The sequence below is a fragment of the Periplaneta americana genome, chromosome 6 (genome assembly GCF_040183065.1).
Source record: "Periplaneta americana isolate PAMFEO1 chromosome 6, P.americana_PAMFEO1_priV1, whole genome shotgun sequence".
NCBI classification, from domain to species: domain Eukaryota; kingdom Metazoa; phylum Arthropoda; class Insecta; order Blattodea; family Blattidae; genus Periplaneta; species Periplaneta americana.
The window spans coordinates 41,959,810-41,983,095 of NC_091122.1; the positions used below are offsets into that span (position 1 = coordinate 41,959,810).

Sequence of the window (23,286 nt, forward strand, 5' to 3'; positions counted from 1 at the left end):
CAGAGGATGCGTAACTATTTTGTATACGAACGTACCTGTACCAGCGCTGTGACGTCACATATACTTGGAATCAGATAACTTCATTCCAGTTTATAGGTAGCTGAAATACGGAGCCTAGTCATTACATATAATTTGATGAAAAACGTGGTGCAAATTCTTGGAGTTTTGCACAGGGTCATAGGTACCGAAATATCGAGCTCTTCGGAGTAGGCCTATACAGAATGAACAGTAAGTAGGGTAAAGGTTGGTAATATTGTGATATGACTAATATTTTCTGAGGATTTATTACAATTTTACTGAGCGAGAGGAAGATCGGTTTTTTTTTACTTCATCCTATTAAGGGAATGCTCGTGGACAAGTTTCTGCACAAAACCAGTCCTTCTATCGCTCAGTAAAATTGTAATAAATTCTCAAAAAAAAAAAAAAACTATCACAATATTACTCGTATCACAATATTGCCAACCTTTACCCTAATGTCATTAATTTTGAGTAATAGTTGTCACCACAAAATTCGATCCCTCCTAGCATCGGCCCTACGAGGAAAAAACTACAAAGTAGAAGAGGAGGTCCATGGTTTTTCCACAAATGGGTCTTCAAGACGCATTGACATCATCGCTATCCCGACAAGATCAACAAGCGGATTCATAATTGATCCAACTGTAAGGATGGAAACATATGAAAATCAACCTACTGAGGTACATCAGGAAAAATGCGACATATACGACCCCACTATACCATATTATTAAACATCGATCGAAGTTATTGGATTACTGATTGGGGCTAGAGGGATCATCACAAAAAGATTCGCGCATTTTTGCAAGCAGTTTGGTCTAGGACAAACTCTTGTCACTAAAGTATCTATGTCTGCAGTAAAGGGATCTATAAAAATCCTAAGAAACCATCTCTACACTTAAATAGATTGATTTCTTTGCTATGGCGATCTGCTCACTTAAGTTGGATCTTGCAACTAGTGCTAAATAGACGACTGTGATCACCCGATAGCAAATAGATACTAGCAAATTTTATGTTTTTTCTGGAATTAATGATGTTTTTTAGTCGTTTTTAATTATTTATAATTATGTTATTTCTTTTTCTTTTCCTTCTCCATTCAACAATTTTATGGTAAGCTTTGTCTTCTAGGCAGCCTTGACTTGGAGGAAGCTGAATAAAATTTATTCAATAATAAAAACAGGGGATTATTCCTTGAGGTATTTCAAACAAAAAAAGTTCAATACAATTTTCCTCATTTTTGCTTCCTTCTCGAGATAAAAATTGTTTTATATGAAACATTTCTTAGCGTGTTTTGGGAAAGCCATTGATTTAATTCCCAATATGCTCAGTCTAAATAATAGAAAGAATTTTAGTTTTTTCCTTTAAATGTGCAGAAATTTGATCCGAACAAATGTAACTTTTCGTTCTGAAAAGGAATTTTACAATGCTACATTTGTTCGGATCAAATTTCTGCACATTTAAAGGACAAAACTAAAGTTATTTCAATAATTTATTATCGTAATGCACTTATTTTTTAAATTGACTGAGAATATTGGGAATTTAAATCAATGGCTTTCCCAAAACACGCTATGAAATGTTTCATATAAAACATTTGTTTATGTCGATAAGGAAGCAAAAACGATCAAAATTGTATTAAACTTTGTTTAATATCTCTAAGAATAACCCTTTGAAATTAATGACATTACTTACGGGCCACTCTGTTTATCGGTTCCATAATCAGAGAAGGCAGAGGAAGAGGAATGTATCTATTGGATCTGTTACCAAGAGGAGCTGTATTCCCAAGTCCTGTGACAAATTCAACAGTTAGGTTCCGCCTTCTCTTGCCTTCTCTGACGATGTAGCTGGTACATTGGCTTCGAAACGGTGACACTTGACAAGGTGCAAAAACTCGGCCGATATTTACAGTATATGTATGACATAATAAAATGCGTTACATTTGTCTGGGTAGAAAATAACTCGTGCATTTTCGGAAGTATGTATCAGGATTATTGACTGAACATGAGCTGGGCACGGCCCGTGGGAAGTGACACAGTTGGTCAGGCAATGGATTACTGAAATCTTGGTGTCCTTGGATCTCAGCTGCTGTTACCTGACCGTCGACTTGACTCTGCAGACCAGAACCATTCCCAGGAGGCCAGTTACATCATTCACACAGCTAATAAACTCCCAATACACGTATGCATACTGCTTCAACATATTTGCCGCCGCTAATTAAAATTATTCGTCACCATATTGCTGAATTCTTTTCACTTCGGCAATTTGTATGCTTCAGTTGCCAAGTTGTATGACAATAAAATAATTAGGTTCTAATATGTGCTTGCATATAAAAAAGTATCAATTCCGGGGTTATAGTTTCTACTTTTTTGTAACAATATTTCTATGATATACACAGTATTTTTCCAGATGTAACGATCCATACAAATTTCATTTTGCGTGTCCTTGTTCCACATTTTCCCTTTTTTTTTTATTATTATTATTATTATTATTATTATTATTATTATTATTATTATTATTATTATTATTATTATTATTAAACATGGTGTTTCATAATTCAACCGAAGAAATTTTTCTGGTTATAGAGGGGTTGTAGCCAAGCAATTTGGGAAAGAAACCCAGGGTCTCCGACGAAAAATATCTGAGTTATCAGTTGTTAAAGTTGTTTACATTTTGAGCTACTCATAGTATTGCAATGAAATTGGGGTATGGAATGATTTCGGATATTATCAGAGCTTGGATGCAGCCCAGCTGTTAAGAACTAATTAACAGTTAATAATATCAAGGGGAAAAATTGTTCCAGGGTCGGGTATCGATCCCGGGACCTCTGGTCGAACGTACCAGCGCTCTAACAACTAAGCTACCCAGGAACTACAACCGAAACCGTCTCAATTTTTCCCTTTATATCCACACAACTCGCGTGGGCTGACGAGAAGCCAGAGACCCACATCGAGTGCACACAAACTCTGTGTGACTTGGAATTGTGGTTTTCTGTTAACGTGCCTACAGTAACATATATACATATTATGCAAATCTAGTTTTTCAGGTAAAGCTCCCTGTAAAGCAGATTTGAATAATTTCAAGGGAAAAATTGTTTCGGGGCCGGTTATCGATCCTGGCACCTCTGGTTGAATGTACCAGTGCTGTACCAACTGATCTACCCAGGAACTACAACTGACACCGTCTCAATTTTTCGCTTTCAATGTAGCTAGCTAATAAAATTGTTATGCATGTAATATCGTATTCTGATAAAAAAAAAAGATATTTTCCATTTACAATATTTATTTAATTGTTTAGGCTACTTATTTATTTAATTAAATAAACAATTATTTACTTAACTAATTATTTATTTATTTGATTAATTATTTGTTTATTTAACTATTATTTCTTTATATTTTGGTAAAGTATTCCTAAAAGTTATGTATTTGGCTGAGTAAGGATTGAATTTAATGTTATAAAATATTTTTGGAAGGAAAATAACATATAATTAAGGTACCCTACTGTTTGTTTTACAGCTGTTGGAGCAAGATCGCCATTCCTTGAGACGGAAGCTCGAGTCCACACAGTCAGAATGTGACACAAGACTGCTTGAGCTCCAAACGGACCTCAGAGAGCTCACCAAAACTCTAGCAGATCGAGAGACAACCTTAAAACAGACAGAGAGGGAGAAAACGACGCTTATAACAGAGCTGACAGAGCAGAACCAGCGGCTCACAAATCAACTCAAAGAAGTAAGTTACTGTGTTAAAAAATTGCACAAATTTTCGTCTTGCACGTGTGTCATTATACCCAATTCATATCTATTTATGTATTAATCTAATACAGATGTCCATAAAGTTCCGGTACCATTACAATCAGTCATTGCTCTGAAACCACATGACATAGAACAACGCAGTATATTACACGTTTAATACCGTTTGAAAACAAATTTTAAGGTGTACTGTTGAAATCTCCTTGGTCAGACTAGACTCTATACAGACTCTCTCTGCACTTCTTTTCCAAGGTTACTTCTTCGTCATGCAGTCGCCTCTGCAGATCTTCCAGATCGCAGCCACAATTGCACATAAGGCAAGAAATTAAACTACGTAAAGATTAATTTGTTGGTCCTACAGAATTATCTGTTATGGTTACCATTGGCTATTAATGGAGAAAAATTCACTCCGGCACTGGGGATCGAACCTGGGTTCTATGCACTGGGCGCTCTACCAAAGGAGAGAGATTCGATCCAGTGCTGTGGATTGAGCCTCGGTGTAGCTCAGTGGTTAGAGCGCCCAGTGTGTAGAACTGAGGACCCGGGTTCGATCTCCTGTGCTAGAGCGAATTTTTCTTCATTAATAGTCACAAGAAATTAAACGCTGACATTGGTGGCCCAACAATTTTTAGGAACAAAAGCCTAGGAACTCTTTTACTGGAAGAGTATTTCTTTTCTTAGTCAGATATCGTTCATTACAGTAATGCTCATTTACATTCTTTAGTTGAAATTGAAATAGAATCTATAATATGTAACTGGAGTCAAAATTCATGAACGCACGAAAAGTAATAATATTTCCCTCCTCTAGCAAACTGCTAGCATTACATGCTTGAGCGAGTTTTAAAATTAGTGAATAAGTACAACAGAATTCTTGAGCGCTACATCATTGGATTAGTGTTATACGAAAGCATCTACACTAGTTTTGAAATTAGCTGTAGCAGACTTCTTGAGATGCCATGCCATAAAGTTAGTGTTAATTACTGATAGAAGTACCACGGCGGCATACAAGCTTGAAATTAACAAACCACAACTACTCCTGTAGCGCCAGACCATGGTTTTCGATAAAACAACGAATGGACAAGCAAAGGATATGAGATGGTAGCCGCTACTTTTATGCCAAAATATTTTTCAAATAGCTAACATACTCCATTTCAAAGTGTTTTAAAGACGGTTTAATCATAGTTATTATATTTTCGAGTCTAAATTTTTTTCCGGTACGGTAACAGTGAATTTTTATTTTAAACGGTACGGCATACCAGCCCAACTACAGCACTGTATGAAGCTAATTGCAACTTCAAATCGTCTGAACTATGTATAATATGGTGGACGAGAACTGTTACATTTCTTCTCAATTTCAGTTATGATTCCTAGACGTACCTAATGACAAAAAATGTAGTAAAGTATAACATTTTGTTTCTTTGCTGACGGTTTTCAGGAGAAGAGAAAAATACATTTGAATGTTAAAATTTTCATTGCGAATTCCATGGACATGTTTGAAAACATGAGTTGTATTTTGTAAGGTAATGTAGAGTAAGTTATTTATGATCATGTTTTAGTAATAATTTAATCGTATAAGTACAGGTTGAGATTTATTGCCTAAAAAGGAATTACAAATTTCACTTGTCAAGTATAGTAACATAGCTGTGGAAAGCCGGCAACACTGTTGCTAGAGTGGTACCTCAGGTAGAATAATTACATTCATTTCTCTGCAAGTCGGTATAAAGTGAAGGAGTACATACTGCTATTTATGCTCTGCATCACTGCTACATTTTACATTTGATTTTATCGAAGAAAAAAAGCTCGGTATTCTCACATCAGAAACATTATTCGACAAAATTTCCCCTTAATGACCTGATCTGTAACTCGTGTGAATTAATTTAATAGGTTTCCTTCCACTTTGTGAGTGCATTTGTGTATATGTGCGCGTGTGCACAAATATAGTATGACCACAGTCTAGTATATACAGTCACGAAGCTTGAGTTGTGAGGGTGCTAGGAACAATAGACTGTGCCAGTACTATTTCGCATTGTCTGTAATGAGGCGATATTAGCGATCCTAGTGGTTAGCAACTATCTATGGATGCATGTTTACTACGTATTGAGCTTCATAACTGTGTATACTAGACTGTGGTATGACTCCTATATAGGAAAGACAGGTTTCTTTAATGGAACTTATGACCTTGGTTATCAAAATTCCATTCTTGATTACAAGTTTAAGCAGGTAAACTACCAGGTAGTTTATACTCGTATTAGTCTTTGTTAGCTGCAATAATTAATAAAAATATATATGTTGAATCTTTCGTACACTACTTTTAACACTTGAATATAAATAATTGATAAAAAATGGCGATCTTACTAGTGTTAATTATGTAAGCATGAGGATGGTGTCGAATAGCACCGAAACAGCTGTAAGCCGCACATTCTTACATAATTAACACAAGTAAGATCACCATTTAATCAATTAAAAATATACAACTCATTGGGTTATTTGTATAGATGCTTTATTATTGTACCATACCGTACAAGATTTTTCTGTTTTGATCAAAATTTTTTGTTACATGCTATACATTAAAACATCACTTAACTTAATAAGAGTTTCTAATTGCACAGCATGGCAACTGGAATGTCTTGCATGCTTTTCTTTTTACCCAGAGCCGGATTTCTGGCAAGTGAAAATATTTCTTTATGTGAGAAATTCTCTGTAAAGTTTCTCTCTTTATAATGCTTAGTTCCATATTCCTTCAGAAATAGACAATATATTTTGCCTATTTTCATTCCATTATGTCCTACGGAATAATATTTTGGGGAAATTCTGCAGATAGTAAAAATATATTCTTATTACAAAAAAGAGCCATTAGAATAATAGTTGGAGCAAAGGCTAGAGAATGATGTAGATTATTTTAAAAAAAATTAGAGATTCTAACCTTAACAAATCAATACATATACTCTACAATAAATTTCCTCTTATGTAATAAAGAAAATTTTCCAACTAACTCAGCCATACATAGTATAAATACCCGCAGAAGGAATGATTTTCATACGCCATCATCAAATTTACCATGCTTTCTAAGGGGAGTACGTTATATGGCGATAAAAATGTTCAATAGTCTTCCTGAAGACATTAAGAATCATAGCCAAAACCCTGCATTATTTAAGGTAAAACTAAAAAATTACTTAATATCTCACACTTTATATTCTGTAGATGAATTCTTGATATTTCACAGTACTGTGTAAATATTATAATACTATTAAATGGTAAACATATTACATTGTATAAAATATTATTGTTATTAAGGTATTAATTCTGTACATATTTCATATTTGTATTTTATATGTATTGCATTTTATTGTTAAACGTAAGAATTGGATATGTTCTTTATTCTATGCTTTAAAGCAAATGTAAGAATATTATGGAACGAATAAATCTATCCATCCATCCATCCATCTATCCATCCCATCCCATCCCATCCCATTCCATCCATCCATCGGTACATAGAATTATTGTTTAAGCTGGGAGGAAGCTAATGCCTGTTTTCTCTGTATATTGTAGTCTAGTCGTGTAGAAGAACAGCTGACAGTGCAGCTACAAGGCCTAAGGGACCAGTGCAACCTTAAGAAGTCAAGTCTTCAGGACCATATGAGCAGTCTGGAAGTTCTCAGAGATGAGGTACATATCTATAATACTACTTTAATTTTTCTCGGTTATTAATATTTCTTAATAACTTACACTGTATTACAGTATAGAATTGGGGGGAATACTGCCATCCACACAGACACTGTAGGCAGCTGTATAGGATTACCAGATGTCCGTATTTAGCAGAACATGAGCGTATTTTGAAGTCTTCCCTGCTTTCGTTTTTATTTTTGAAAATTTGTTAAATGTCCATATGTTTATGGAAAAGTTCTAATCAACTGATTTTCAACAAATAAATTCAAAATATAATTCTGAACTGTGAATAAAAGTTCAGTTTTCGTCCACACATTTTATTCAGAGACTGGACTAACTTCAGCAATGTGCCGGTACAGTGAAACCTGTTCAAGACGGAAGTGACATGGTCCTAATTTTTTTTCCGTTGTGGACAGGTTTCCGTATTATTCAGGTGCGACATTAAAATGGAATATTTTGTCATTCATATACATGAAAAACAAAATGGCATGTCCAAAACTGCAAGAAGTACAAAATATTCCATTTAACACTCATCACATTAAATCGTCTTTCTGTCGCTTATTACGTTGGTGAATCATCTTGATTAAAATCTCATTTTCTGTATAAATATTATCGTAACTCACTCATTAGTCATTAAACATTACTAAAGTTTACTAATCTCGTTCTATTTAATATCTAACACTATACTCTAATACTGTACTGCATTTCACTGCACATTATTAATTAATTGGATTAGGAGCCATCTATTAGAAGCCTTGAATTCTGGTTTATTTCATTTCTTTCCCAGTTCAATAGCTTGCTTTGCAGGATAGATCCAGAAATCGGCATGTTCTTTGAAAGGTCATGAAGAACTCACTCCCACAACAGTTCATTTATTTCCACATAAACAGTTGCTTTCTGGTTCCTTTTGTGTCACCAATATTGGCCGCACGCCACTCACTCATTAGATCTTTATTTTTTAAAGTGTCACACCTGAGTTTTCCACAACTGTACTTCTATGTTATTTCACATAGACTTTTTTTCTAATTTTCCTTTATCTCGATAACTTTTACTTCATCACTTAATGTTAATGCCACATTTTATGCAACTTTTTTTTTACCAGGAAATCACTACACTTGTGCTCTGTCTAGCTACGTCAGTATACGGGTGTGAAGCATTGAAAATCTTTGAAAGGATTCGTCTGCCTAGTCAACAGGGTAATAAAATTTATGACCGACAGGCCAACACACCCTCGTACCCTCTAGAATTTTGCAAAGAAAACTTGTTTTTATCTTAGTGACCTACATATTTCGTATATTCCTTGAAATTACACGCTGTTTCAAAATATAGTTACAAAATATAGTGTGTGTCCAAAATATTGTTTCCGTTTTGAACAGTAGCAGGCAGTTTCCGTTTCCGCGTTGGACAGTTTCCGTTTTATGTAGGAAAAATTACACATAATACATACAAATTTCGCCGGGACCAATAAATTGTTCCGAAATAGACAGGATTCCGGATTATTCAGGTTCCGATTTGAACAGGTTTCACTGTACCTTGAAAATTTAGAAACACTTTAACAGAAGTAATCCATGACTATGTCCACAGGTAAAAGAACAGTACTTTTCAAACTTTTGACTCCATGTCACTCTTTTAATCCTTTTAATGCCAGAGTTGATATCAACCACAATTTCAATTTTTTTTTATCTGAAAATCTACATAAGTGAAACTGAGTAGTGAAGGCCTCATTAGTTTTTCAGTAATCTGTCAGCAAATATATGGCGAGTGTATTAATGTTTATAATTACTGTACATATCAAATTTGATAAAAAAAATAGCTTGGTATTTTTCATACATGCTTCTATATACAGTACTGGCACTAAAGATGCTGTACTGGTACCGTACTTGTATTGATTTTTGTGCTAAATTTATTTTTAATGCTTTTCTTTTGTTGTACAGATAATTATTTACTATAAGCCTACATAAAATGACGAGTAACTGAGTGGAGTGATCGAGTCTGTACCATCTCAGACTCGCATTCGGAAGGCCTGGGTTTAAATCCCGAGGCTGCCAGTGTGAGTGTGGGTTTTTTTTTTGGAGATATCTCCACTTGCAAATGCGAGTGTCAGATTAGAATTTACTTTCCATCTACCATGAACGTTCTGCCCATTGTCTGTATATGTCTTCGTGTTGTCTCCAGGAGGTTGTCCCTGTGTCGAGCTAATCCCTCACCAGGGAAGTTCCTCCATTGTCCATGTCTCGTGTGTGAGCCAACGCAAAAATATAAATAAATAGAAATAAATGAAAATAATAAATATTAATTAATTAAATATTTCTTGCTCGTATTGACTGCCAGAACCAGCAGTAAACTTAACTCACTTTCATAGGGCTTCGATGAATCCAATTGTCTTGTATTTGTCATGTATTATTGTTATCTAAGGCCTTCACATTAACCAATCTACACAACATTATACTCGTATGCTTAAGAGACATTCATAAAATAGTTGCGGGAGTAGGCCTAAATACTGTCTAGTGGTAAGGAAATAAAACAGGCATACTGGATATATTAAAATATTTTTTTCTGTATGTGAAAGGAATTTAGTGAATTTCTTTATAGGTAGAATAATTATGTAGTTCTTCCATGTTTAATAGCAATAGCTAAAGCACTGAATAATTTTACTTGTTTGAAGTACCGTAGGTCAAATCTGTCTATTTTATCTGTTATACTGTACCAGGTTTGTATACTTGAAACAATCTAAATTTAACTTTCTGTCAAATTTTATTGGGCAGTTTAAAGCCATGTTTACATAGCAGCTGAAACATTTTTACGTATAAAAATTATGACTATATTGTAACATTCTTTAATCAAATTATTTTCTAATACTCACAAATCAGTAAAAACAGCCTAAATTGTTGTTTTAAGCTCCTAATCATTTCATTTCTAGAATGGCATGGCTGCAACACTAATGAGGAAACTATAAGTTGTATTTGAAGTTTGACATTGCAATTACCGTATACGTGCCAGAAAATAACTGATGAAGTAAAGAACAAGACCTGGTTAAATTAGAAAGTAAATAGTGACTCAGAGATGTGAGAGGACGTCAAGGAGATAAGAAAGCCTATGATCTCACTAGTGGATAGGAAATATGTTGTACTTCTATGAGAAGTATGATTCACTGAACACTTCGATGATATCAACTTATTATAAAGAATAATATTAACAGCAAATAGCAGAAATGTTAAGAGGTATATTCGTACTTCCTAATACGTAGGTGCTTCACAATCATTAAACTATTATAGGATCATATGTAAGCTACTAAATCAACATGCTGTAATTTATGAGTTAATCTTGTTGTGAACGTAAATTTTGAAGCTATTATTTCGTGTTCTGCTTTCTGATATTGAAGATGAATTTTCATAAACTTATACGATGTAGTAATCCTTTTCATAGTAATTTACAAAGACTGTGGTTTACTTATGTCCTTTTTTTGCTATAAAGTAACCATGGTTACTATTGGTAACGTGACTACGTTTATTTTATTTTAACTTTATTAATTTCATTATTATTATGTTTAATAACACCAAGGTAAAGGATCCGTACCATATAAAGTTTCATAAATTAACACAGTAAAGTATAAAAGTTGTTAATTAAACAAGTTTTTAATTATCATTAGTGGTACAGTATAATAACAAGTATAGGGCCCGTTTCCATAGGAATTCCTCCCTCGACTTCTTGTAAAGTCTAAATACATAAATTTCTCTACAGTATATGGCATATGATGCAGCAGAAACCTGTTGACTATGCTTTTAAATTTCTTTTCTTTATTACTTATTATGGAGCTTGGAATTTTATTATATATGTTTATGCCTCTATGCAAAATACTTTTAAGACTTGTGGTAATTCTATGAGTGGACAAATGGATATGACTTGATGCTCTTATTTGATGCATGTGGTAGTCAGAATTCAATTTGAATTTTGCTTTGTTTTTATGAATGAAAGACACTGTTTCTAGTGTGTATATACAAGGCACGGGCAGAATTGCGAGTTTTCTAAAAATTGCTTTACATTGTGACCTTATAGGTACTTGTTTTATAATTTTTACAATTTTCTTCTGTAGCTTAAAAATTTGCGTAATTTTGCTTGTTGCGCCCCATAATGGTATGTCATACTGAATCTGGGAATGTATATAACCAAAATACATAGATCTGAGAACTTCATTAGAGGTTGTTTTGCTTAAAATTCTGAAAGCATATATATAGCTGTTCAATTTTTCTATAATTTTCTCAACATGATAGTTCTAGGTTAAAGCAGAGTCAATCCAGATGCCTAGGAATTTGTATTTTTAACTTCCATTATATCTTTACCATTGATTTTGATAGGAGTAGAATTTTGATCGCTGCTATTGTTAAAGATTATGTAAACAGCCTTACTAGCAATAAGCGTTAGCTTACTAGAAAATTTTAAATATGTAAATGTGTTACTGAATAATTTAAGATAAAAATTGATGTTAAAGTTTGTTGTATGGCATTTCCTTTCCAAATGACGAGATACAATACTCAGCATATCCTATATTGACTTAAGCTGTTCTACTGAGATGTGTTACCAGCAAACGCCTGGATTTTATGGAAGCAGTTGTATTAATTAATTCTTAGAGAACTGAAATTGTGCTTTAATCTCGATGACACTATATGGGAAATTTTGTTATAAGCAGGTCAAATAAGATAGATTTGTAGGCCTACCCCTCATGTCCAAAATTACAGACTTTTATCAATCAAACAAGAAAAGTAAGGAAACTGTAGGCTAAGAAGATAGAAGTATAGTCAGGTATAAGAAAAGCTCAGAATTGTATTGAACTGCACAATGAATAATGAATTAAATATCATGAACATATGTGTAGCATAGGATATTTATTAATAAATCATAAAGCTCCATTTTATGTCATATTCAAAATTAATATTTATAATATGTTTTCTCTTCGTTTAGATACATTTAATGTCTGAAAAGAAATGCGAACTGGAGAGGAGATTGCAGTCTTTATTAAGTGAACGAGAAGGCCTGGGTTCAGCTCTCGATGAAGCGACTGACCGCATTGTTATGCTGGAGCATCAAGCTCGAGAGCAAGAGATTCAGGTAATTATATTACAGTAAATGTCCGCGTTTAATTTGTATGGTATAAGCAATGTTACAGACAACAGTTATGGAAAGAAAGTACCAATCACATTTTCCCCCCCATATATCAAACTTTCGTAGGTACCTTCGTGGAACTAGTGCTTAAATGCTTATTCAAATTTCACATTTTGTTGAAATAAAGCAAAACTGATAGCAAGGAATCCTTCCAAAATAAAGTTGAAAGCTCTTTGAAAAACCGTACAAGACTACGAAATACTGATAGGTCTACCAGTATTATAAGAAAGTGTGAGAAATAGCTGCCAATACGAACAACAAGGCACAGAACTGCTTCAAAAAGAGTGAAAACGTGCTTTTGAGCAGCTTTTGTGTCGACCTTTCAATCATACCAGGTTTCTATTGACTAACAACCAGTGAGGGAAGAGGGAAAAAACCAGAGGTGGTATGCTACTCCAAGATTTTCCTCTGGCATACCTCGATTTAAAAAAAAAGACATACCCCCTTCCTTACAACATAGACATACATGATGTATACTCGTATAATAAATTGTTTCTTGCAGTCAGTAACGCGAATCTTTGAAGCTTACGCAACACATTAAATTTCAAAATAAAATAATTTCAATTTACTTAAGTTATTTACTAGATCATTTTACAATGTCCTTTGAGACGTATCATTTAAAATAATGTTAAAGCTTCAAAGTGTCTTATTTAATTATTGATAAAAAGTGCAACAAAAAATGACACAGTCACTAAATTGGCAACAATGCCCACCACAAGATATAGACCACAGCCTTCTATACTTGAATACTACCGTTGTAAACATTCCAGGGGTTGAGCTTACCAAATAAGCGTATCTAAATACACACTGAATACAGTTCCAGAAGACTGTGGTTTAGATTTACGAAACAAACAGATAGTGCTCTTTGCTGTGAGGAAATGCATAAACAAATTTTTACGATCACATTTTTTTCAATGACGGTATGTCATTTTTCACTAATGGTATGTTTTCTGGCCATAGAAACCAGTGGCGGTATTCCATACCATCACATACCGTCTCACTTCCCTCACTGCTAACAACTATCATTATAATGATGATATTGTTATTCTCATTATTATTATTATTATTATTACTATTATTATTATTATTATTATTATTATTATTATTATTATTATAACATTGTCAAAATCTTAAATTTACAAATTTAAAAATGGAATTATAAATCGAGAATTATTTGTTAATGACGGAAAAAAAATTCGCTCTAGTGCCGAGGATCGAACCTGGGATCCCCAGTTCTATTCTCTGAGTGCTCTACCACTGAGCTACTGAGCTCTGTACCAGAGCGAATTTTTGTCTATAATTAACAAAAAATATTAATCATAACAGATGATTCTGTAAGACCAAAAAATTAATAATCCTTACATAAATAAAAAAATTAATTATAATTTATTAGTTAACTCTTCAAGAGTATACAGACATTTGTTAATTAGGTAGTACTTCGCTCTATTCTAAATTCTGTATCAGTAAGTAGCTATAGTGTTGTTGGCAACTTGTTATAGAGGAAAGTTCTTATCACATGTGCATTTTTGTCAGCAATCATTTTTAAAGCTCTAAATTTGATAGTCATATTTGTTTCTTGTGAAATAAATTGCACCAATCTTCCGCAATTTGTCTGAGCTGTAATACATCTGGCTAGTCTTCTTGAGCGGCAATTGTAAAGGTCACCATCTACTTATTTTTCAAATTCTTTTCTATCTCGAACAATACAGTACTGGCTGTTCCTTTTTCGTAGGCGATTTTCCTTACACATTATTTACATCTGTGAGTTTCAGTGTAATGTGATAGGTTCCTATATAAAGCCGTATTTTATCAATTATCATTTTATTTTTTCCAGTCTGGTACGACTGAACAAAAATACTGGTCGGTTGCATAGAAAATTAATAATATGTACCTACATAAGATCATAAACATTGTGAATCTGAACTGTGTAAGTTGTATGACATTGAAATATTTTAAGTGGATTTTTTAATTTTAATTTCAGCTCCGACAAGCTCAAAGGGAAGTTGAAGAACTGCGTGCTACAAATGGTAACCTGGGCGAGAGAATTGAGATGCTCTCAGCTCACAGTTCTTCGCCAGGCCCACGCTCACTTCTCCACGAGATGGAGTGTGATGATACAAGTAGTGAATCAGAACTTATTCCTCATTCTGAGAGTAATATGGAAAGTCTTGATGGGGTGAGTAGTTTGTAAGCTTGTGTGATGTTCTACTCTTTTATGACTTGCTGTTATTTACGAATAAAGTTCATTTTTACGCATTATTTAGGATTTTCATAATGTTTATTGTGGTGTGAGGTCCGTGGTTTCATTTATGTAAAAACATCAACGTTCTGGAGCTAAGCATCAGTTTCATTATCAGAAACAGTATATAGGAGGGAATAAATATATAGTGAGGATTACGTAAGTGTAATTCCTAAAAGTCTGATTTAGCCATCCCTTCAGTGTTGCCAACTAATACCAGATATCACCAAAGAGGGTAAAATCACAATGCTACGTACTGTAATAATAATAATAATAATAATAATAATAATAATAATAATAATAATAATAATAATAATAATAATAATAATATTATATTATTATTATTATTATTATTATTATTATTATTATTATTATTATTATTATTATTATTATTATTATTATTATCAACAACAATGTCTTGCTTATTTATCACATCTCATCTTTATATTGCGAGGTTTTCCTAAATGGTTCAATAAATTATGAAATAGTATATTTTCTCTTGGAGTTCTCGCATATTATGTTGGTGATCAGAGTACGAATTAACGGAGGAAATGGGAGGATTTCTCCCCTTGTTGGAAAGTTATCCCCCTCTCATAAATTCATATTAAAATCCCTGCCAGGGATAACTTCTATCACCCCCTCACGAAATGGGCAAAATATAATTTTATTTCTTAATACGAATATATTTTATAAAGTATAAAGTAAGCAAAGAAAATAATATTGATGTATTATCATCACCAGCAAGCTCACAACAATCAATAACTTAGGAATTATACATCTTATCTTAAGCCTGTTCATTGATATAATTATTATAATCAAGATGCAAGACTAGCAACTCAGTGTGACCAAGCGTTCAGCCATATTCAATGAGGATAATAATAATTTTATGTATGGTATTCTCTGTCTAGGATTCTATCCTCCCCTCATCGCATCCTGTCTGTAATTAATATTGTGAGAAATAGGCTAAAGGATAAATAATCTAAGTGCATGGAATATAACGGAAAATGGGCGGAATTGTTAAAGCTGACTTCACAGTTATCTGTTTGGTGAACTTAATCCACTTACCTTACATAACACTACAGTAATATATCTTAATATAAGTACTGGTGTGCATTATATATTTATATATAAAATATAGTCTACCTATAATATTAACCCTTTGCAGCACAAGTGTAATTTTGTAATTTTTATGTTTTTCATATCATGGAACATAACAAAGCTTCAATAAGCTTTTTTTTCAAAATTTTAACTCTGCACACAATTTTAAACACAGATGACACCTCTATGCGTCCTCAAGGGGTGGTTGCATGGTGGAACAGCTGTGCTATAATTGTAGAGAAGGAGAGAAAAGTGTGGTTCTTCTGAACAATCACTATATGCTGCAAAGGGTTAAACATTAAGCTGAATCATATTTTTCAGTAGAAATGTTGACCGATCTTACTCAAGTAATCGTTATTACAGTATAGATGGATGACCTTATAGACGATTCAATTATCCGTACTGTACCTACTAAATAAAACATGTTTTGTAATTTCAGCTTCGGAAAGAAGTTCTCTCTGCTTATAAACAACTTAGAACAGCTTGTGATAGATTGCGTCATAGTAGAGGAGATTCTATAAGTTCTGATGTTGAGTCCATGCCAAGTGAAGACCTGTCTCCTAGCAAACTCAAGGTACGTTGATATAATTAGCCTATAGACAGAATCTTGTGTCAAATTCCTGACCATGATATTATTTCATTTCATTTGGAATACAGAATTATAGGCTATTAATCATTTCTGTGATCTTCTACCAATAAAAATGTCGAAATGCCACATCATTTAATAGCTTTATCTTTTAAAGTAACCTAAAATATAGTACTGATACATTCAGCTTGAAAGCAACTTACCTGAAGTAGTAGAATTGAAAGATTCTTAATAAACTGGAAAATTTATTAGAAAGACTCAAAAGAAATAGAAACCATATTCGAATTCAGAACATGAAGGAGATTAAGTTTGACTACTGATTGTAACAAATGATCTCCCTCCATTTCAATACACTCCTCTAGGTGATGATTTCACTTATCAGTTCTTCAGCAATCTCTGCTATCTCAACATTTTAGGTACGGTACTGCATGAGAAATATTGTTCCTGATAAGTCCGGGGAACAAGGCGGTCATGTTGCATCTCCAAACCGAGAAATAAGTCGTCCTGGAAACTATTCGTGTAAAAATACCATACTAATTCATGCCATGTGGGCAGTTGCTCCATTCTGCTGGAACCATGTGTTATCTCTGTTCTCCATTTGATTCACTTAAGACGCAGATTCTCTATCATTCTAGTGTAGTGGACTGCTGTGATCGTTAATCCTTCGCTGTCCTCATCTTCAAAGAAGAGTGATTCAAGGATGCGAGACTATGATATAGCATACCATACAGTGACTTTTGGAGAATGTAATGATTGCTCGTGAAGTTGCTGCAGATATTCAGTTGGCCAATAGCGATAATTTTGGCTACTTACGTCACAATTTAAATAAAATTGGGCCTCATTAATAATAAATAAATCATTAGCAATTGTTGTCACTCTTAGCTGTAATTCCAAGAAATGTGTACAGAATTCCAGTCATTTTCTTTGACTGTTTTTTCGTTTACACTTAGTCCTTTCATATTTGCAATTTTGTAGGGATGCAATGTCCGATGTAAAATATTCAGTGCGGCGATGTGATGCCGAACTAATTTCATATAACTGTGAAAGACGAATATGCGAACTCTATCACTGTTTTCCAGTGACGTAGCATGAAATTTTGAGCAGGGGAAGCTAACTCAAGTTGCCTTTCATGTGATATGAGAAAACATATTACAAAAATATAGTCTTAAAGTAAATAGTAGTGAATGTCAAGTCAGCAGTCGAAGTTTGTTTGGAACCTCGTAACAACAATAAGGCATGACCTCAAATGGTACGTAGTAAAATATGATTTCACGGTTTACACATATCTCTAACAAATAGACACGTATACATATAACATTAGCTCACTCCCTGTCATAGAGGAATCGCAATATTAATGGTCAATAGATACAGTACGTAAGTATGCGTCTGTCGTTTGGTTGTGTCCTTCATTGACAGCAAGGGAGTCGGTCATTTGTTTTTTAGATCACACTTTTGTTCGTAAGTCAGTTTTGATAATAGAATTGTCCTAAAAAATTCAAGTAAATTGGTGTCAGGAACTGTTATTTCACTCATTATTTATTATATCAGCCACAATGCACACTAACACTTCAACTGAACACAACTGACGAAAAGGGATAACTCGGAAACTACTTATTTTCAATGTCAAAGCTAGCTTCTTGCTAGCCTTGCGACCAGGTTAGTTTAGTTAGAAAGGGATGGAAAATCTGCGGGGTGGATTACACACAAGAAACCAGTCTGCTTGGAAGCTGGTGTGTGCAGGCTTCTTGTTTACTGCTGCATCACAAATCATCCTGAGCTGCCGCATCACAATATTTAACGCGTAAATATAAGTTCTATTAAAATTAATAAATAATTTTGTCCATAAATTGCAGGTTTATTATGAAATTATTATTAACTGGGGAAGCTGAGCTTTTTAGCTTACATTGACGCTACGCCACTGCTGTTTTCAGGCATATTGAAATTGCATCAAGATCCCAGTAGTGAGGTTCATTCAGCGAACCTGTGGTACGAAATTTTGTAACCCATGACATGACGATATTATTGCAAGACATAATTTGCTGCATTATTGTAACAGATTTAGTGTGAATAAACTACTCTGTGTATACATCATGGTGTTGCTACACTCCAGCACAGTGGAAGTCACTGTTGACCGTTGAACCAATCTCCCAGATCTGCTCTACCTCCTCACCAACAATCAGTAATCATGTACACGTCTGTTGTTTGCTGTGAAAATCTTTCATACTCCCATGCTCGACTCTGCATAAATAGTTTAGCCTATATTAAATAGGAAAAAATATTGGAGTTCAGACAGTGGAGCCCAGTTATTTCTTCAATCAATAAAATAAATATTAAATACTGTAGAGTCCCTCTTATCCGGCACCAAAGGGACCTGGCTAGTTCTGGATACGAGATTTTGCCAGATAATTGAATAAATACCGGTATATACAACAAAAAAACTTCGTATTTCATGGTACCAAATGTTGAAACTGCAGCCATACGAACCTTATTTCTCTATCACTTGCTCATAACTGAACAAGCATGAAAACTGTGTGGATTTTCGTTATTAAAACACATCACACAACACAAATAATACACAAATTCCAGGTTCGAATATTCACTGAAAGTTAAAGTTCATGCGATTTTCGTAATATGGCAACACTGATGTATAGTATAGTATAGTAGTATAGTATAGTAGTATAGTATAGTATAGTATAGTATTTATTAGCTGTCGTTATAGCAAAAGCTAATGACATTGTCAAATTACACTTGTGAAATTATAGTGCAAAAATGAAAATTATTCTATTACAACACTAAACATAAAACAAAATGATCACAAATACTCCTTAGAGTTTACAATTGAGAGTCAAGATTATCAAAATTAGGCTAATATCTAGATGAAAATTGTAACACACTGATCACAGATATTGATTTGATTAACAATTTATGAGAATTTCCTAATATATTACAGAATAATAATACAATTCAGAGAAAGAAACCTAAAAAATATCAACAGCTTGCTTTTCTGATTCAAAATATTCTTGTACAGAATAGAATGGGTTTCTAAGAAGCCACGTTTTCACTTTGACTTTGAATATGTCAAGTGACACTTCCTGTGCTTCCTGTGGAAACATGTTGAACATTCTACAGCCCAACATGTTAGGACTACTTTTAACTTTGGATAGTCTGCAAAATGGTATGTCCAGTTTTTCTTTATTCCGAGTATTGTACTCATGTTTATCCATCCTACTGGTGAAGCCATAAAGATTTTTCTTGATGTAAAGAAGGAGTTCCAGAATATATTCATTAACAACTGTTAAGATGGACTCCTGTATGAACAGTGGTTTACAATGTGCTTTGCTTGGTTCTTGTGTGATAATTCTTATTGCTTTCTTCTGAATGAGCAGGACTTCAATAAGTTTATTGCTGTTTCCCCACACCAGGATTCCATACTTCAATATGCTATGAAAAAAAGCAAAATAAACACTTCTTAGGTACTGCCCGGGTATTTTATCTCTAATTCCTCTTAAGAGATACAGGACTCTGGACAGTCTCCGAGAGATGTATTCAATGTGGCAATCCCAGGTTAGTTTTGTATCAAGATGGATACCAAGTAACTTTACTGCCTTTTCTTCAGACCCTTTTTCTTTTTTCAATGACAAAATTAATTTTTGAGTCTTCTCCTCGTTTAAAATTAACTTATTTGCTCTGAACCATTCTGCTGATGATCAGAACATAACAAAATAAAGTGTGTGGATTTTCTTATTAAAACACATCACACAACACATATAATACGCTAATTTTAGGTTTGAATATTCACTGAAATGAAAGGTCGTGCGAACTTTCTAATGTGGCAAAACTGACGGTTCAAATTGTAGCAATGTGGCAGATTCAAAATTTTATTTTGACCCAGTCTAAAGTGCCGTTGTTTTGGTATTTCCGGTTATTTGGGTGCCGGTTACAAGGGATTTTACTGTATATTTTAAGAAAATTAAACAAAATACCGTCTGTATATCTGTGATTAGTGTAAATAATCAACTAAATATCTGTCGTTAATAATAAATTTACTATACATTAATTACATTAATATTTTCTGTGACGTTTCATATAATTTCCATATAAATTACACAATTCAACTCAAATCTCAAGACATGTTGAATTAATGAATTAACGTGAAAATTGTCCTCGGTAATCCTATAATATTGTAAAAAGTCCCTTTTAGAATGTAACATGACAATTCAAAGTTTTATCTGAATAATAAACGGCAGTTTAAATTAATTTCAGGTTGGCTTATTGTCCGAGATCGTGAAAGAATTATCCAAGTTGATTCAGGACGTTTTGAGCAGAAGAGAATCCCGCCCTAGTTCGTCATCCAGTAGCGGGATTGATCTGGAACTGGAACTGGAAGCAGAGTTGCACCGAGCCAACGAATCCCTAGAGAAAGTGCAAAGGCAGTTGGACGAACGGGAAGAAGAGCTGAAGAGAAAGTCAGAACAAATCATGGAACTCACTAGCAAGGTAACCAACGGTGCTAATCACATTAGTCTCGCAGAAATTTCAATTACGGTAATTTTTATTGTACCTGTTCTAGAATATGTAGTGCACAAATTGTACAATAGTGATATATTACAGGTATTTTTAATTCATAATTGTCTTTGGCCATATTTATAAAAAAATACATAATTATGGTAGTTTTCACTATTTCAAACATGAGGAACATCTAAATCAGAATGTGTACAACATGATAGTCATTGAATAATGTAAAATTTCAGGTTATAATAGGAATATGGTTTATGGATTATGATACATAGTTAAATATAGTGTTAATAAATTATAATCGAAATATTTGAGCTTAGAAACTGAATGTTCGTATTTATTTGTCTTTTTGATTAGGTATTTGAAATGTAAATGTATTTTGAATATTTGAAATGTAAATGTATGTTGGTGAATTTTTTTTTAATATTTTGTATTTATATTTAAAATGCTATGCTACGAAGTATTTCGTATTTGTATTTAAAATACTGTGATATCAGTATTTTACCCACCTCTGACTGATAGCTGATCTTTTATGATCACTATCTTCTGCAGATATGCCTTTCTGATTTGATTCTGATTAGCAATGAGACAAACTCGCACACATTGAAGCATCTGGCTTTCCTTTGGACCAGTACTTTAGAAGCAATAATAAATATTGTTGTTATCCTTTTTTGTATTTTAATATAAATTAAATAATTTACGAGTAATTTATATTTTATTATTTTTTTTGCTACGTTATGAATGACCTCGGACATTGGTTTGAAGTTATTAGTGAGTAATTTATTTAGGATACTTGTAAACAATAAGCCAGCATTGTTACTAAACAATAGCAAGTCGTTGCATAGTGATCGAGCACATTATGGTGTAGTAAAAAATATAGGTCAGTTTACAGTTAACGAAACTCAAATGATTACTAGATATGACGAGGTTTCACGAATAATGTATTATGAGATGGTTTTTAAAGAAAAAAGAAAAAGAAAGAGAGAATGTACCGGTAGTGTTTAAAGAGAGGTGTTTTACCTGTGCATTTGGGAAAACTTCTTTTGGATGGACTACATCGATGTCTGAAGAATGAATATGACGAAAGACTACCATACTCTTACGAACTCTATGGATTTGACAACATATAACAAGATATGTAGGTATTCATTAAGTGATAGTGTACCGGTATATCATAATTTAACTTAAGTAAATTCTAATTCATAATCAAAAGCCAATACATTTCTTTAAAAGTAAATATTAGAAGTTGATAATGTTAAGTTGTTTGTATAGCCTACTCAGACTAAAGGCGATAAAACATAAACAGTAAAATTAATATAGATAAACACAATATATTATTTGTTACTCAGTCAAATGACAAATCAATGTAAAATAATGACTTATATTATATGGTCATTAAGTTTTATATACATGAGCTACAAATTGCAAACGTTTTCGCCCATTCAGGCATCTTCAGGCACAATTATACAATATCTCAATATCAAACTATGTAGCTATTACATTGGTGGCAGATAAACTGTTTAAGATTAATGGTGTACAAAACATCTCCATAATTAAAATGTAATATTACAAGTCATAAATTAAAATAATGTTAAAAACCACGCAGTGTTGTAATTAAACTTCATAATATTCTGTGGAACTCTTGTTCAGTAGAGTCCAATAAGTGATGAATTATGTCTGAAATATATAAATAAATACGAAATAGAAATAGGAAATTATCAAACGTAAAAGTGTAATCGGAATTGGATTGGATAAGTAAAAGTACTCACGTCGTTTGAACGTGGCAACTGTATAGATCACTATAAAACAATATGTTAAAAACCACGTAGTGTTGTAATTAAACTTCATAATATTCTGTGGAACTCTTGTTCAGTAGAGTCCAATGAGTGATGAATTATGCCTGAAATATATAAATAAATACGAAATAGAAATAGGAAATTATCAAATGTGAAAGTGTAATCGGATTGGATAATTAAAAGTATTCACGTCGTTTGAACGTGGCAACTGTATAGATCACTATAAAACATCCTATGTTTGAAGCAGTTATCTGTAATAAAATAATAAATAAATAAAAATTTTGAAGAATTTGAAAAACTAATTGGAAGACACAAATTATGGACGTACTTACGTAGACGTGAGACGACCTGCTGCTGTTGGAACTGTAGCTAGTATGACGCGGGGGAATTACAACACTACGTGGTTTTTAACATTATTTTAATTTATGACTTGTAATATTACATTTTAATTATGGAGATGTTTTGTACA

At 33.3% G+C, this 23,286-nt stretch overlaps 1 protein-coding gene across 1 annotated transcript in view; it reads left to right on the forward strand.

The window, feature by feature from the left end:
* Positions 1-23,286, forward strand: part of LOC138701285 (bicaudal D-related protein homolog) — a 381,968-nt gene that overhangs the window by 353,147 nt on the left and 5,535 nt on the right. The window contains exons 2-7 of the mRNA XM_069828017.1: positions 3,522-3,737; positions 7,307-7,423; positions 12,383-12,529; positions 14,565-14,759; positions 16,360-16,494; positions 20,770-21,003. Coding sequence (XP_069684118.1) covers positions 3,522-3,737; positions 7,307-7,423; positions 12,383-12,529; positions 14,565-14,759; positions 16,360-16,494; positions 20,770-21,003 — 1,044 coding nt within the window. The remainder of the gene's footprint in view (positions 1-3,521; positions 3,738-7,306; positions 7,424-12,382; positions 12,530-14,564; positions 14,760-16,359; positions 16,495-20,769; positions 21,004-23,286) is intronic.